The sequence below is a fragment of the Xiphophorus maculatus genome, chromosome 12 (genome assembly GCF_002775205.1).
Source record: "Xiphophorus maculatus strain JP 163 A chromosome 12, X_maculatus-5.0-male, whole genome shotgun sequence".
NCBI lineage: Eukaryota > Metazoa > Chordata > Actinopteri > Cyprinodontiformes > Poeciliidae > Xiphophorus > Xiphophorus maculatus.
In genome coordinates, this window is record NC_036454.1 from 4,695,400 (window position 1) to 4,712,328 (window position 16,929).

A 16,929-nucleotide genomic window follows, 5' to 3' on the forward strand; every position below is an offset into this window, starting at 1 on the left:
AGAACTTTATATTGCAGTGACAAAGTAAGAGAAAACTTACTTTGGGTTTGAGATTTTAGCCTTGAGTTTACGGAACTCTGTGTTTCAGCAGTTTTGGTTTGTTTCAGATTAGTGGAGCATAAAAACCGAATGCTGCTTCTCCCTATTTGGTTCTGATTCTGTGGATTTAAAGTAGACTTTAACCAGAACACCAGCGTAATCTGAAAGGTTGACACAACAACAAGAGATCTAAATTATTCAGTGATTTATAAAGTAAGGAAAGTGTTTCAGAGCCTTTTATCTGAGACTACAGGGGGCCAGTGAAATTTCCTCTGATCCTTCGGTGTTTGGTTCCCATGTGGACTGTCATATTGTGTCAGCTGCTTTTATTTAATCATTTGTGTGTTTGGCTGGTAACTTTGTGGTCTGGTTACTGTGTAGCATCAGATCATTAATCAGCGAGGTTTGCGTTTGACTTGATTTTGCTCCAGTTTTTTTTTTAGAAGGCGCAGCCAAGCGGTGGCATTGTTCTGAACTTAAACAGATTCAAAATCAATTTTTCTGTGGAGCAATTGCTGCTTTTGTCCCACTGTTAGAAAAACTGCAATGCCAATAATATTTGTAAATATTGCAATTCTCAAAGATCAATAAACTTCAAATTCAAATGAACATTGAACACTGGAACTGGAAAACATTTTAAATATCCAAATTAAATAAACAACAGAAACAATAAATACATTTAGTTTTATTGTCTCTTTAAGCAAAATTATCCTTACAAAAACAAAGCTAGCTGAGACCAAAGGAGCAGATTGAAGACTTTTTCATCCATTTTTTGGTAGAAAGGGAGAATAAAAAATAAATCTTGAAAATGGAAATTATTGAGCCTGTTTTAATTTAACATGAAACTGATTAATTATTTATTGCGAAAGGCCTAAACTATTATTCGAAACCTTAATTTATCACATTATAACCTGTTCTATAAGTCTTCTAAACCCACCACCATCTTTCTGGTAAAATGTCTATTTCTGTTCTACCAGAACCAGAGAAGGAAGTCTGCAGGACTCGGGTTGCTGTAGGTGGAGTGAGCGCTAATCCTTCATATGTCACTGCCTTCCCTTTTGTTGGTTTTTCCAGCTCAGCCTTATGCTGAAGTCGTATGACATGTGTTTGGCCCAGTTTGCGGTCCGGTTCCTCGCTGTGCTCCGGCTCCGCCGTTCTCTCTGCACTCGTATCTGCTTCACTGGCTCTCCGTTACATGGGCTCCTCGCAGCAAAGCCAACAGTCAGCATTGTTCAGGAATAAATGCTGGCTTTGATGTGCTTCAGGGATACATTACAGGACAGAAATAGATGAGCTGTTTCAGCATAAACATGTAACAATAAGGGGAAACTCATGTAATGTTTTTGTAATATAATTGACCTCAACCCATTTGTGGTTATTTGCTCTAAATAAATAACAATAGTCATCAATTAATCGATTGTTTGACGATTATTCGGTTAATTGGATAAGAAACTTGGCACATTCTGCAGATTTGTCATGTAATCCTTTTTATACAACATTAGAAACACATTAAAAGATGCAAATAAACAAACATTTTTTTTCCTTTTAAATGAAAAAATAAATACTTTATTGCCTGAAATGCAATAACAGTATTCCTTCAGTGAACACTTGTAGCAAAAGATGCATCTGTTGATTATTTTTGGATCAACCAATTAATATTTAGATAGCAAATGGTGATGAATAGATTTTATTTTTACAGCATTTAAACCAGGTGAAGCTAAAACTATGCTACTCGAGGAGTTCTAGTTAGAAAATATCTACAAATAATGTCTTTTTTTACCCTTAAATGCAAAATATTTGTAGTTTTTATAATTTTTTTTCTTACTGATCTGAATATGTTGTGTAAATACTCCAGTTAACATATTAAATTATTTAAATAATTGTCAACGATTACAATTCATTCTACTAATCCAATTAATCATATTAGCCCTATTTACATGTCCGATGTTTAATTTTTAAAACTTTGTAACAAATTTGCCATTGACTTGGTGCCTCATTTTTACTTCCTTTTCCTTTTGTCCTCAGTAAACCTCAATTATATTCTGGTTACAGCTGTTCTGATAACCATTTCTTATTTAATTTTTGAGGTTTATTATTTTACAAAATTGCCATGAATGCTGAGAAATATTCAGATCATTGGAGCAACACTTTGGCTAATCTTTACACCAATTTGACAATTCTAGAATAGTTTCTTATTGCAGTTTGACCTGATCCAAGCTGATCCGACTGACGGTTTCATAACGTTTCCTACATCATAGAGTGATGACTTGGGGCTCGTCGGGCCGGATATATTTAAACCACTTCTGCTTTTGGTTCCTTCATTTCTGATGTCCTGCGAGTTTTTCTTCTTGCCTGGAAGCTGTTCAACAGGACACGACCCGAGTTTCTATCTGAGCTGGCGGCTAAAGTCTGGACTTTAGTGCTGATGCTACTAAAGCCACTTCTTGATCACTTTGCTGGCTCAGACAAACGCACTGTACACCAGCAGCTTTTCCCCACAAGCCCCACAGACTTTCTGCTATCTGACTAGTTGAAGTTGAAAATGCCAAAAATCCAGTAGAGAGCTAATGTGGATTTGTGATTAGAACTAGCATGTTATTAGGAGTAAAATAGAAATAAACAGTGATTTGTGTCATAGTAGGAAGAGGAAGGACAGTCGCTGTAGAGGAACTGATTGGTGCGGCCCACAACCTGAGAGAAAATCTGCAGAGATCACCGTGTTCTTCCTTGTTTACGCTGCTAAAACATAAAGTTTTACCAAGTAGTTTTGGTCTAGCTTCTAGTGAAAATAACTCGATACACTTGAAATAAGACAAAACTAACTTAAAAGTAACTTTTCAGTTACAAGATATAGGAGCTTGTTTGATATCAATAATTTCTTTAAATTTACGAAAAAGTACTAATTCCATTGGCAGATTATATCACTTTTAAATAAATAAAACAAAATGCCAATTATATTCTGGTTACAGCAGTTCTCAATGTCATTTCAATCTGGAGAGACTCACACAGAGAAGAAAATAGCAGTTAAAAAGATTTAATGGTACAATTTCTTTGGCGCTCGGACCCGGCAGAAGACCGTGAGCCGAGGATCGCCGTGAGCAGGCGGTCTGCTCGGCGAGCTCGGGATAGTCTTCCCCCCGGGACCGAAACTGGTGGTGGAGCGGAGCTTGGAGAGGAAGAGCACAAGGGATCCTGGAGGACGACCCTCATGGTGAAGGTGGAGAAGGGGAGGAGGTGGGTCGAAGCACGGCTGACGAGCAGGAAGACCCCAGGGTAGCTTGGACTTTTGAAGGTGTCTTTGGACGACGATTGGCTGGAGCGGCGTGAAGCTCCGGTCCGGATTGGCTGCGGTCGGGCGTAGTGATTAGATGATGTGGTGAAGCTGGTCGAGTCTCCCAGTTTGAATTTTCGCCAAGGCTCCATTTCAATCTGGAGAGACTCACACAGAGAAGAAAATAGCAGTTAAAAAGATTTAATGGTACAATTTCTTTGGCGCTCGGACCCGGCAGAAGACCGTGAGCCGAGGATCGCCGTGAGCAGGCGGTCTGCTCGGCGAGCTCGGGATAGTCTTCCCCCCAAAAGAGGGAGCCGGGCCGAGGCCTGGCTGGCCTGCAGTCGGATGACTGATAGGCGCACCACGTTGGTTGGGGCCTGCAGTCTGACGAGACTGATAGGCGTCGGTTGGGCCTGCAGTCTGACGAGACTGATAGGCGTCGGTTGGGCCTGCAGTCTGACGAGACTGATAGGCGTCGGTTGGGCCTGCAGTCTGACGAGACTGATAGGCGTCGGTTGGGCCTGCAGTCTGACGAGACTGATAGGCGTCGGTTGGGCCTGCAGTCTGACGAGACTGATAGGCGTCGGTTGGGCCTGCAGTCTGACGAGACTGATAGGCGTCGGTTGGGCCTGCAGTCTGACAAGACTGATAGGCGTCGGTCGGGGCCTGCAGTCGACGAGACTGATAGGCGACGGTAGGGCCTGCAGTCGACGAGACTGATAGGCGACGGTAGGGCCTGCAGCTTGGCGAGACTGATAGGCGTCGGTCGGGCCTGCAATCTGACGGGACTGATAGGCGTCGGTAGGGCCTGCAGTCTGACGGGACTGATAGGCGTCGGTAGGGCCTGCAGTCTGACGGGACTGATAGGCGTCGGTAGGGCCTGCAGTCTGACGGGACTGATAGGCGTCGGTAGGGCCTGCAGTCTGACGAGACTGATAGGCGTCGGTAGTGCCTGCAGTCTGCCGAAACTGATAGGCGTCAGTCGGGCCTGCAGCCTGACGAGACTGATAGGCGTGGGTCGGTCGGGGCCTGCAGTCTGCCGAACTGATAGGCGTCAGTCAGGGCCTGCAGTCTGACGAGACTGATAGGCGATAGGGCCTGCACGCTGGCGGGACTGATGGCGAAGCAGCGTGAGGCCAAGCCGGCAGGGCTGAGGGCCTGTTGGGCCCTGCTAGCCTCCCTAGGTGTGAAATAAATGTTAGAGGTGACTGTAGCGGCCTCTCGGAATGGACAGCCAGATGCAGGGAGTTCCGAACGGGTGCAGCTTAATCTTGACCTTTCTTGTCAGGCACCGTGAAAACTGTAGCATAAATAAAGGATACATAATGTATAAATAAACATAAATGTTCACAAAACACAATTGCACACATTCCTACCTCATTCTGCTTTCCAAGAGCGCTATTTTACAAATTTTCTTTTTCTTCAGGCTCTAACGCTGACTCTGCGTGGTTAGCGAAACAGGAAGTGCCTAACACAAAATACGCAAAGAAGAAATCTACCGCTCTTCAAAATAAAGCACAAATCAACCACTAAGTGTCACTGTGGGACCAATGAACAAAAAGAAGAATTTCACCATTTAGTAGCTATTTACGGTGACTAGGGCTCCACCACCAGTTATTTGGAGAGATGCTCACCTGCAGACATTGCATGTGGAGCTTCGAGCACAGCTGAAAGATTTGGTAGGATATAGGATGAGAAGGCCGGGGATGACCAGCGGCCGAGCTGAAGGAGAGAAGCTGAAGGGACGCCTGACGATGGCGATGAGGCAACGCCTATTCTAAAAGAATGGCCCGAGAAGTGGCAAGGGGGAGGATCTCAGCTGAGATCAGTCTGAGGTGGCAGATGAAACGGGCAGCGGTTGTAGTGGTCAGGGAAGAATTTAGTATCGAGTTAGATAGTCTCTAACTGATTGAATACTTTAGATGCAGTGTGAACTCACTCCGTAACTGAAATCCATAGAAGGCTAGGAGGAAAGCGCATGAGTGGAGCTCTGATGTAGGGGACGAAGGCGCCGGATTGGTGTGCAGTGATGAGATTCCCAAGTGATGGGAATGAGATGGGTTTCCAGCTATCAGGATTAGAGGAGCTATGCTTAGAAATCCCTTGAGAAGAAATTCACAGCGGGGTTCGACTAGACTAGACGACCAGACTAGACTAGATGATGTGGTAGGTTGCTAAAGCTTAGCGTGAAAGTTGCTTCCAGCGAGCAGACTGCGGATGTAGGAAAGAACTGAAGAAGGGAAGCTGTAGGAATGCTTTGCACGGAGGCAGATGTGGGAGTTACAACTGGACCTGGAGGGGCAGACTGGCTGCCTGTGATCTGCTGTAATATGATTAAGTTGTACGGATATACGAATCCTGCTTAACTAATTGATTAATTAATGCAACTACGGATGAATGCATGGATGTAATTCTCGAAATCCTGGACTGTTTTTATCTTATGCTGGGGGCAATGAGACGAAGTTGGATCGCTAAATAATAATAGGGGCCTGTAAATCCCCCAAAAGCTCTTTAGAGAACGCAAGGAAAAGGGTAGAACAAGTCAGGATTCCTACTGCGCGGTAGACTAGAGCACGTACACGAGACCGAGAGTCAACGTCGGGCCGGAGTTTAGTTTCCTGCCAATGAGGATCGCCATACGTCCTGCTCCAACGGCTGGTAGCGACCGACAGAAAGGGATTACCGAGACGCTTTTAGGTAATCGGCCACATAACGGGGAAGTTAGATCTTCGTAAGCCGTATTGCCAGCGACGGTCCGGCTTGGTGGTAAGCAGTCGGATTATCGGGGAACGGGAGGCTTGTTTTAAACGAGCGAGCTTTGTGGTCGGCTACGACTAGCTCCAGCGGTAATTACTGACCATTCATTTACCAGAAGAACGTTGGCTGGTTTTATCCCGTCGCGTGAATCGAACTGACGGCTGTACAGATGACGCTGACCACCTAGCGCGCATGGCTGCGTACCAACTGTGTGTGTGCCTCCTTGATATGGGTCGGAACCAATGGATGACGAGGAAAGAAAGCTGTCAGAGCGAGCGGCGTTGTGAACTATGAATCACTTGAGAGAGGACTTGTGAAGTTTGTATCGCTGTGCAGGTGAAGCTAACTGTTCGAGGGTGGAGGTTAAGATTGACGACTGGAAAGTACGCAGATGAGATCCGGTCTGGCTGCGATGAAGCTGCAAAATTAGAGAGCCTACGAGCGGCTTCTGATGATCAGACTACTCGGGGTGCGACATTGGCCCGACTGGGGGGGAAGGAGAACCATCCTCCCCGCATTGTGCACCAGGAGCGGCCCCGTGATTGATGGTGCTGCTAAGGTGTGTGTGCGTGACTGTTTCTCCCCGTGTATGTCGGCTGCCTGGGTGGCTTGTGTTCCTGATTGCTCGACTGAGATCGTCAAGCCATCTACGGTCAATGGCTGGGATTGCGGTTGTTGTGGATGCTGGACCTACTAATGAAGCCATTCGTGTGTTCCTGCAGCATTGTTACGTTTCCACCTGGTTCACCAGATGATAAGCGCGGATCTAGGTAGGCTGCGTCTCTGCTCTCGGGTAATCTACCTGCTGGGTCCATAGTTAAGGTATTTTCTCTTTCAGACACCTGATGACTGCACCATTTTGGAGCTGCAGCGCTCGGACGCTCTGCCATCTGTGTGGATGGGCTGCTTGCATGGATCTGGAGTAGAATGGGGCAGCACGGCTTTTTTTTTTTTTTTTTTACAGAAAGAGAAATTGTAAATAAAAGATTGCCCATAACTCCGTTTGTTTTCAGGTGCGTTTTATATGGAACTTTAGGCGGATCCCCTCTACTAGTCATGAAAAGCTTTAAGAAAATGGTGCTGCGATTAGGAGACCAGCGGCAGCTGGGGCGGAGGCCAGAATGAGCTGAAATGCAAACCGGAACTACTGACAGAATTTGGAGCGATCTTAGCAACAGAGGGAAGAGAGGGCTACGGCGGCCTGAGCGGGGAACTAACGGAACCAGCTAGTCGCGACCCTGGAAATGCCAAGACTGACCGGCGATAGGAGGCGTGGTAAACATGAGTTAAAGGCACTGGTACGCTGACAGAGACTAAAGCGAAGGGAGAATGAACGAGTCAGGAGCAGGTACGTCTTACCTAGACGACGCCCAATGGGCGCAGATGAAGCTGCGGGTTGATGAGGCTGACAAGCCAGCTGCGAGCCGAGATAGGTGGAGGTGGGCGTAGCGGTCTAATGCGACGTCCTCTCGGAGGTGAACTGGGAGAGACGATCGGGCAACGGATCGAGTCCATGGTGGGACGAGCAGGAAGAGCCGACGTGCGTCGGTGCAGCGATGGCGGATCGTGGAGACAACCAGCGCTTGCTGCGGGGGACAGCGCCAATGAGCCGCAGCAGCCTATGGTGAGCCGGAGCGGGGAACCGGGCAGATAGCGGAGGACTGCGACGTCAACGAGGGGAGGACGGAAAATTCCGCTCGTCGTCGCAGATGGAGGCCGAAGGAAGGCGTGATGAGGGCGGTTCGATTGGTGAGGAGTAGCGGGGAGTCGACAGGAGCGCAGCCGGTCGGTGAGGGATACTCCCTGGATCTGGGCGGACGGAAGGCAGCTGAAACTTGTTGACTGAATGTCGGAGAGGTAGGAGAAGTGTTCACGTAGGTTCGAAGCACGGCTGACGAGCAGGAAGACCCCAGGGTAGCTTGGACTTTTGAAGGTGTCTTTGGACGACGATTGGCTGGAGCGGCGTGAAGCTCCGGTCCGGATTGGCTGCGGTCGGGCGTAGTGATTAGATGATGTGGTGAAGCTGGTCGAGTCTCCCAGTTTGAATTTTCGCCAAGGCTCCATTTCTAATTTAATTTTTATGGTTTATTATTTTACAAGATGGCCATAAATGCTGAGAAAATATTCAGATCTTTGGAGCAACACTTTGGCTAATCTTTACACCAATTTGACAATTCCAGAATAGTTTCTTATTGCAGTTTGACCTTATCTCTCCAAACCAGGGGTCTCAAACTCCAGTCCTCGAGGGCCGCGGTCCTGCAGCTTTTAGATGTGCCTCTGCTGCACCACCTGACTAGAATAATTAGGTCATTAGCAAGGCTGGGAGAACTGATCTACACAAGGAGGAGGTAATTAAGCCGTTTCATTCCAGTGTTTTGTACCTGTGGCACGTCTAAAAACTGTAGGTCTGCGGCCCTCAAGGACTGGAGTTTGAGACCCCTGCTCCAAATTGATCCAAAAGATGGTTTCATAGCGATTCCTACATTCTTGAGTGATGGGGCTTATGTTATTGATTAATAATCTAAGCAAATATATTCCTTAATATTTGCCAATATTAAGCAATTATTAACTCTAAACATTTCTTGCTGAAAAGTTACTGGTAAGTTAGTTTTGTCTTTTTTCAAGACATCTAAGTTATTTGTACTAGAAACTAGAGGAGAATACATAAGACTTCGTGTTTTTGCAGTTTACAAATAAATAGACAAAATAAATTAAAAATAATAACACAGATTATTCATGATACATTTCCATCTCTATTCTGGAAATGAAAGCATGCACAATAATGGCTACCTGTTTCTTCAGCAGCACAGCTTCTATTATCAGGAGTGGAAATTCGATTCTTTTCCCTGGTGATTAATTTGTGAATCAGTTCACACCCACCGTAGTTTCACGTAGGAGCTCACAAGAGATTTTTCTTTTCCCAAGAAAAGTCTCTACAGACCAGTGTTGTTAAGAATTTCATAAAATACCAAAGAAGATACTTGGAATTTTTGTCTAATGATCAGAAGAAAATAATAAAAGTGTGGCAATATTTTTGTTGTCTTAACTTGTGCAAAGCGGTAAGCAGGTGAAAATGTTTTCTAAAAACATTTTTAAGATTGTTGAGGCGATGCTTTTCTGAAACCTAAATGAAAAAAATAATTTCCCTCTTTAGCGCTAACTGCAACTAAACCCTGCAGAAGCATCTGCAATAATTAAATCAATACAGCATTTTCATTACAGAACAGTACATTCTCACAGTTATTATTAAACATTTTAAATGAAATTTGATCAAAAATCTGTTTTATACTCTTCAACGTATAGCAAAGCTATCATGCCATACAGTTTAGAAGAGCTGCCTCTCCAGGCCTGATACTGATAACATGACTTTAATCTCCATCTGCTCCAGGCAGGGTTATAACCTTACTTTGAAAGCCTACACTTTTATTGCTGGACTTGTTTTAGTTCCTTATCTCAGACAGGCAGAGCTGCGGGTTAGTAAGGGCCGAACGCTGTGCTACGCTGCTTCCAGACACCCGCTGTATTGTAAATGTCAAATCCTTCGCCTTTCAGGTCTTCTCTGCTTTGATTTTTTCCCCCCATCATGTGTGTAAAATGTGTCTGAGACCAACACAGCATCCAGCCCTGTCTCTGGTTATTTTCTGATGAAATCTTTGGCCAAGCTACAGATAAAAGCCACAAAGCTGTGATGTGACTCAACGGAGTGACTCACAACACGATTACAGCAGTATTTGTTGTTCCTTTCATTTCTGGCTTTTTGGTCTTACGTTGAGTAAACACAGTTAAGAGATGTTTAAATGTTAATTTGTTTCCAGATCCCGCAGTTCTGACGTGATTGTTGAGAGCTTGCTTTGTAAAAAAAAAAAAAAAATTGTTCTCCATTTGGAATAAAACGGCAGCAAATGGCGACTGTTGCATTGTGTAGCGGTTGGTTGGAGTTCATGCAGAGGGCAGCACTGAGGTTTTGCTAAAATGACTTTCTGAAGTCCTTAGTCTGGAGTAATGTTGTTACCGTCACAGATGCTAGATTTGTGCCAGCCAGCTGTCGGATGACTTCATGATGTCGCTCTCTGTGTTCCTGCATGACGGCATTTAGAGCAGGCATGTCCCAAGAGTTCAGCTTAAATATGAGAATAGAGTCTGAAACCACTAAGAGTTGATGAAAATGGAAATTTGTGAAAGCATAAAAGAAAGATTTTTACAGATTAATGAAAAACAATATATATATATTTTAGGTACAACAGTAAGTATTTTTCTTTAAATAACTTGTCTCTGCTTTCATTAAATGCAAAACACAGAAGCCAAACAGTTAAAGATATAAAAATGATTAAATAAAATCCTCTGGTAACCTGAGTGGAGATAATTATAAGGGCTGCTCATCAATTTAAAGCTTCATTTTCCAGCTTTCATTACCTTGCTTATGTTGACAGTAAAAGCATTTTCTCCTACAAAATAACTTGATGAAAGAGTGGGCATATGAAGAGGAAAATATTATATTTTTCAAGGTTAGACTCTTCCTTCATTTCCTTACATTATTATTCTGCTGTTTCTGGTTTTATTATTGGATGTTTATGTACTCTATTTAGGCTCAACGAGTGTCTCCTAGCAACCAGCTCAAATAGTCTTGAGAGATGCTGGCAAGTGGAACAAATGGCTAAATGTACTGATTCTCAACTGTTCTCTGGGGAACAAGAGCTCAAAATTAATAACAGCGATGTTTGTTTACTTGTTCCTATTGTGTCAGAAAAAACAGACCATAAACTGACAGTATGATCATCATGCATAATAATAACATGTTTATTTTGGGGTAATAAGTTATTGTTTTGACATATTTGTTGCTGTCGTAAACCACAAAAAGTGTTATTAAACTATTTTTGTTTTGTTTTTAATAAACTAACAGAATTTTGTATAATCAAAATAAGCGCAGACATACGGACGACATTCTTCTTTTATGTAGTGATATATTTATTGCAGACATGTCACCCCCTATAGGCCAGGAATGGTTATTACAACTGTTTATACATTTTTCCAATATGAAATGGATTAACACTGGAGTGAATTTAAGTAGTAGTTTTGTTAGTTGATCCCTTATGACAGGGGAGACCAAAATGTGGCCCGGTGGCCATTTATGACCCTCGGAATGATTTTGCATGGTCACTGATTGGAATTCATGAATGGTTTTAATTTCACTGGCAATTTAAGAGATTGAGCAAACATTTTTGAATAAAGAGTTGTTCATGTTTTTTGTTGTTGCTGAGAATACTGTATGACAATTGATGCTACATTTCAGAAATGATTTGCCTTTCGTGTACTGCGGCAGATATAACATGTATTATAGATCTGTTGTCTACAAAAGTCATCATCAATAGCAATAGATAACACATCAGAAAGACTATTCAATATATAGAATATTCACTAGATTGGAAGCAGGACTATAGCACATCCTGGGGGATGTAGGCATCAACTCACTCACTCACTCTTTGGTTACCTAGCAACAACTTGTTGTGTAACTTGCGCAGCAGCAATTTAAGGTTTTGCTACCATGACTCAAAACTGCTTAAAAAAAAAACAACAACATCGTGGAGTAAAAACTGTGGATAAAACTGTAAATGTCATGCCACCAGTTTAGTAATATTTCAGATACTTAAAACAAAAGTTGAATCAATAATTATTGATATTGACTGATATGAAACATTTATCTCGTCCAGCCCTACATTATAATCTACAAAATACGAAACATTTGTTTCCTATTACAGACAAATGTTTGTAATACGAAACATTTGTTTCATATTTTGTACTTTCCTCAGACTTTTTAGATTCTTAAATATCCTTGCATAAGAAAGGACATAGTTTAATGTAGACATGCAGATGTATCTTTATTAACGTTGGTATTGGTCGACGTTAGTCGTTTTTTTAACATTACCAGTATTGGGCCGATATTGAAAATTATTATTTTCATCTTGTTGCAGTATTTGTCATCTAAAGAACAAAATCGGGGTTAATTGTGTTTCTACTTTGATCGCTAGCTGTGGCATTTGCTGTTTTGGAATGAAAACCAGTTTTTCTTATTTTGACTTACAAAAGTTTGATGTTTTCATGATAGATTTGTCACATTAACCCGAGTATAAGTCACTGCCTCAGAGTTAAATCCGTTTTCTTCTCCGCAGGGCTGCCTTTGCCCTGACAAAGCCGCTCAAGATGAACATGGTGAAAAGGATCATGGGGCGGCCGCGGCAGGAGGAGTGCAGCCCGCAGGACAACGCGCTCGGCCTGATGCACCTGCGGCGCCTCTTCTCCGAGCTGTGCCACCCTCCTCGTCACATGACCCAGAAGGAGCAGGAGGAGAAGCTCTATATGATGCTTCCTGTGTTTAACAGGGTAAGTCGCTCCAAACCAAGGCGGCTCAATACAGATCGTCTCCGTTACATTTGTTCTTCGGAAAGAGAGTAGTCAGAACACCTACCAAATTAAAAAAATAAATTACATTATTCTCACCTTTTCCCATTTCTGACAGTATCAGCAGAGCTATAAATTAGAGGTCCACTTAAAGAGAATTTCAGAACATAGCACCTCTTTTTATTATGATTTACAAAGAATAAATTAACTTTCTTAAGCTGTGAGTGTTGGACATTTGACACATTTGCAAGAGTTAAAAAAATTTTTTGTCTTTTTTTTACAAGAGAAAAACAATAAATCATGCAAATGGAAATTACTGATCTGATTTTAATTTATCATGTGATTAATTGATTTATTGTTTATTGTGACATGCCTATGTATAAACTGAATTTAATTAACTAAAATGTTCTAATTTGTATTTTTTTAAATATCACTTGTATCTGTTGAGTCTTGTATGTCAAACTACATGTCACAATTCATAAATAAGAATAGAAAAACATGGCAGCGGTCTTGAATTTAAATAATACAGAAAGCTGGGCTAGAACTACAGAACAACACCTGGTGCTTGGCATTAGCATTATGTTCATCTTTTTTTGCCCGTTGTACCACAGTGAGCCAGAAGAGGTTTAAATTTGTGTTTTTTTCCATATAAAAACTGAGAACATAATGATGGCTGCTTTTCAAACTCTCCTGCCTGCTGTAGTTATAAAACAATCCTCCATTTTTGTTCTGCATGCAGCCTGGTTGAGTGTCCTCGACAGACTGAAGAGCAACACTAAGACTTGTCAGCTAATTATCCAGCATTGGCAGCGATTCAAGCACTGGTGGTGTAATTTAATGTCAGATTTCAGAAGCACTCCCTGTGTAGCAGGCCCACTTTCCTGTCAGATTTACTGGAGAAATAAACACGAGGAGGAGGCTTTGTTAACAGTAGTGCAGTTTTATCTTCAGAACAAAGGGAAAATATACACCTTTATGTTTTCTAACACACATTTGTCATGTTCCTTAAGCTGTAAATGTGAGGAATCTGTTAATAAATGATCATATCTGTTTCCTTACTTTAAGCAGCTAAACAAAATCTGCTCTGTTTTCTCTGGAGGTTTTTGGGAATGCTCCGCCCAGCAGCATGATGGAGAAGTTCTCCGACCTGCTGCAGTTCACCACCCAGGTGTCCCGACTCATGGTGACCGAGATCAGACGCAGAGCCTCCAACAAATCCACAGGTGAGCTGGGCATTTATTGTCTCTTTCTTTAAGAATTTTGATTATCATTGTTACAATAAACTGCAATTAAACCGTCCTAAACTGTTGGAATTTTAATTTTACTGTTAATGCAGTTACTTTATGCAGATTAGTGATACAAATCCACTTCTTTTTATGACTGAAGAAGCATTTTGACAGGGTTAAGGTTGTTGAGTTTTTCATTATAGCTTGGTTTTATTTCGTTGGGTTTTAATTCATTAGTTATAATTACTTTTTAGAGCGTGTTTGCTAGTTTTTCTTATTAAAATATTGCTTAGTTTCAGGTTAGTTGGGTGAAGAATACTCAACAGGAGATACCATTTTCAAAAAATATATTCAATTATTGTTGAACAACCAACTGACTGTAGTTTTATCCCAACATTTGCTGCCACCATTTTGCAGACTCGAACCCAATATTTGGTTATTTTGGTCTTAAACATTATTTAAGGTGGTGTTAGAACGGTCTAAATTTGACTTTGTGACACACAGAAGCACAAAGTATTCTGAAAGGAAAACAACCGGACTTCGCTGTCCCATCGGGAAGCTTCTGGAGTCCTCCAGGGCACAAAGCTTGGTCCTGTGACTTTGGGTTTAATATGACCAGTTTCACTGCAAAAACACAAAATCTTGCCAAGTAATTTTGGTCTAGTTTCTAGTGCAAATAACTTATTACACTTGAAACAAGACAAAGCTAACTTATGAGTAACTTTTCAGCAAGAAATAGGAGCTTGTTTTAAGTCAATACTTCCTTAATACTGATGAAAAATTAATAGTTACGTTGGCAGATTATTTCACTTATAACATGGGGAAAATGTCATATTATAAGTGAAGTAATCAGCCAGTGGAACTAGTACTTTTTGTCATTATTAAGGAATTATTTACTTTAAACAAGCTCCTATATCTTGCTGAAAACATAATTGTGAGTTAGTTTTGTCTCATTTCAGGTGTACTAAGATATTTGCACTAGAAACTACATCAGAATACTTGGTAAGATTTTGTGTTTATGTAGTGTACGATTGGTTTGCGTTTCAGGAAGCGGTGATCCAAACTGCAGTTTTCCTGCAAAGTTAGTTACATACTCCTTGCAGGCCTTTTCTCTGCCAGCAGGGAACATTTATAATTTCCCCAGCTGGTCTTTGTAGCTTGAGTCACGAGTTGAGTCGTAATGTCACATGAGTCAGCAGCTCTCGGTCTTCATCTGATGGGTTTTTCTGGCCTAGGAATGAGCAGCTTAAGTTTGGCTACTGGATTTTAGCCTGAATGTCTAAAGAGAGTTCACTGGTAACAGTTTTGGTTTGACAAACCAAGGAGCCTCATGTGTGCTCTTTCCCACGTCACATCCTCCATTATGATTTATCCACTCTGTCTGCTCATTGTTCCGGCGGCCATCTGCCTGCAACAGTGTGCCGTCACCATCCATCTGTTTGACCTCACGGCCGTGTGTTTCCTCCTGCAGAAGCCGCCAGTCGAGCCATAGTCCAGTTCCTGGAGGTGAACCAGAGCGAGGAAGCGAGTCGTGGCTGGATGCTGCTGACCACCATCAACCTGCTGGCCTCCTCTGGACAGGTCAGTAAAGAGACTGCTGAGCCAAATCCATCAGAACATCTGCAGACTGTTCTTTTATTGCAGGAAGGTTTTATGTGCCACTGCCTACCAAAGTATTAACACATTTTCGAAATTTTCATGTGTTGAGCCGCAAATTTCTCCATGTGTTTTTTTATCAGGATCTGACATTAATTCAGACTAAACTATTACTGTTTTTTGTCAGTAACTTGTATTTGTTAAACACCGGAATAATGACAGAGAATATGTTTGACATTTTTTATTTAATATTTTCTTATAAGACTGGTATGATTATTTGTATTAATCGTGATTAATTGAATATTGAAATATTACATTTATCACTTCATGTTATAGAAAGACAGTTAACCGTCTTGATACACTATCAATCCAATTCAATCAATCAAGTTTATTTAATTGAGCCTTGAATTCATAAAATACAAAATTACTAAGTTATAAAGAAAACACCATACAGTCAACAATTGAACAGACATATTTTGATTAGTGCATCACCAAATTCATCCACATCAAATATGTTGGTCAGTATTTCATTTATTATGATTGGTTCAAACGCAGTTCAAAACGAGTGGGATTTTAGCCTTGATTTAAAGGAACTCAGTGTTTTGGTTGTTTTGCATTTTTCTAGAAGTTCTAAGCTTTTTAAAGGGGACATAGCAGCAAATCAACGTTTTGAACTTTACATCATGTTATGATGTTATCCTTCCCCTCCCCCGTTGGCTCCTTCAGACTAGCCAGCAGCAATTAGCAAACACCTTATCAGCTGAGCTCATTAGGGGAGCTACTTGTCAATGAAACATTAATAACAACATTTTTAAAGGGTTAATAGAGGAGTCATGTTGTGAAGACTTCCTGGAGGTGGAGTTTCAGGAAGAGCAGGAGTTTTTAAAGAGACAGAGGCCTAATTTAACGGCGTTAAATTACAAAGTCAAATTTATTTTAAGTCATATTTGATATATGTAGTAGTTCCATAACCTGTGACGATAAAATAGTTACTTAAATGTTGTTTAAAATGTCACTACGTGCCTGGAAAATGAATCGTTAACTTGCATGCCTGGTGTTTTAGACAGTCTTTGTCTTTGTGTCTCAGACAGAACACCAAGGCTCTCCCAGCCTCTGTAAACCTGAAGTCACCTTGCTTACTTTTACAAGCCCCCGCTGTATTTTTCGCTTTGCTTGGTTTAATAGGATGCCATTCAGACAGAGCTCAGCCTCTTTGTGTCTCTTCCTCTTGACAAGCCTCGACTCTTCCACCATATTTCCTTCACAGCCTCCTTGTGTCACTTTTACTCACACTTTCAATAACGTCTGCGTGGTGTTCACCGTGACTCTTCGGGCTGCGGCAGCCGTCAATCCTTCCGTTTTGGCCTGTAAACACTCACACACACTTCACCTGTTACAGCTGAGGATCCATTCCTCGTGTTATCCTGACTCTCCTTCACCAATCGTTGTTTTATTCCTCCATTTTTCTTCTCCCTCCTGCTGTCCTTCATTGATCAGAAACGGTGCGTTTCAGAGCGGTGGAGAAAATACTGCGGTCATTTCTCTCCGCCTTTATTTGTCTCTGTATGTGTGATAATTATCATAAATTAGAAAGTGTGTGATTTAGTCACTGTGAGCTTTATTTTCAGTAAGTGTGTGGGA

At 41.9% G+C, this 16,929-nt stretch overlaps 1 protein-coding gene across 5 annotated transcripts in view; it reads left to right on the plus strand.

Annotated features, from left to right (window-relative positions):
* The window catches only part of wdfy3 (WD repeat and FYVE domain containing 3), a 112,664-nt gene that overhangs the window by 14,820 nt on the left and 80,915 nt on the right, over positions 1–16,929 (plus strand). For all 5 annotated transcript variants that reach the window (XM_023344144.1, XM_023344141.1, XM_023344143.1 and 2 more), the window contains exons 2-4: positions 12,238–12,448; positions 13,566–13,689; positions 15,164–15,273. In XM_023344144.1, coding sequence (XP_023199912.1) covers positions 12,269–12,448; positions 13,566–13,689; positions 15,164–15,273 — 414 coding nt within the window. In that variant the 5' untranslated portion in view covers positions 12,238–12,268. The remainder of the gene's footprint in view (positions 1–12,237; positions 12,449–13,565; positions 13,690–15,163; positions 15,274–16,929) is intronic.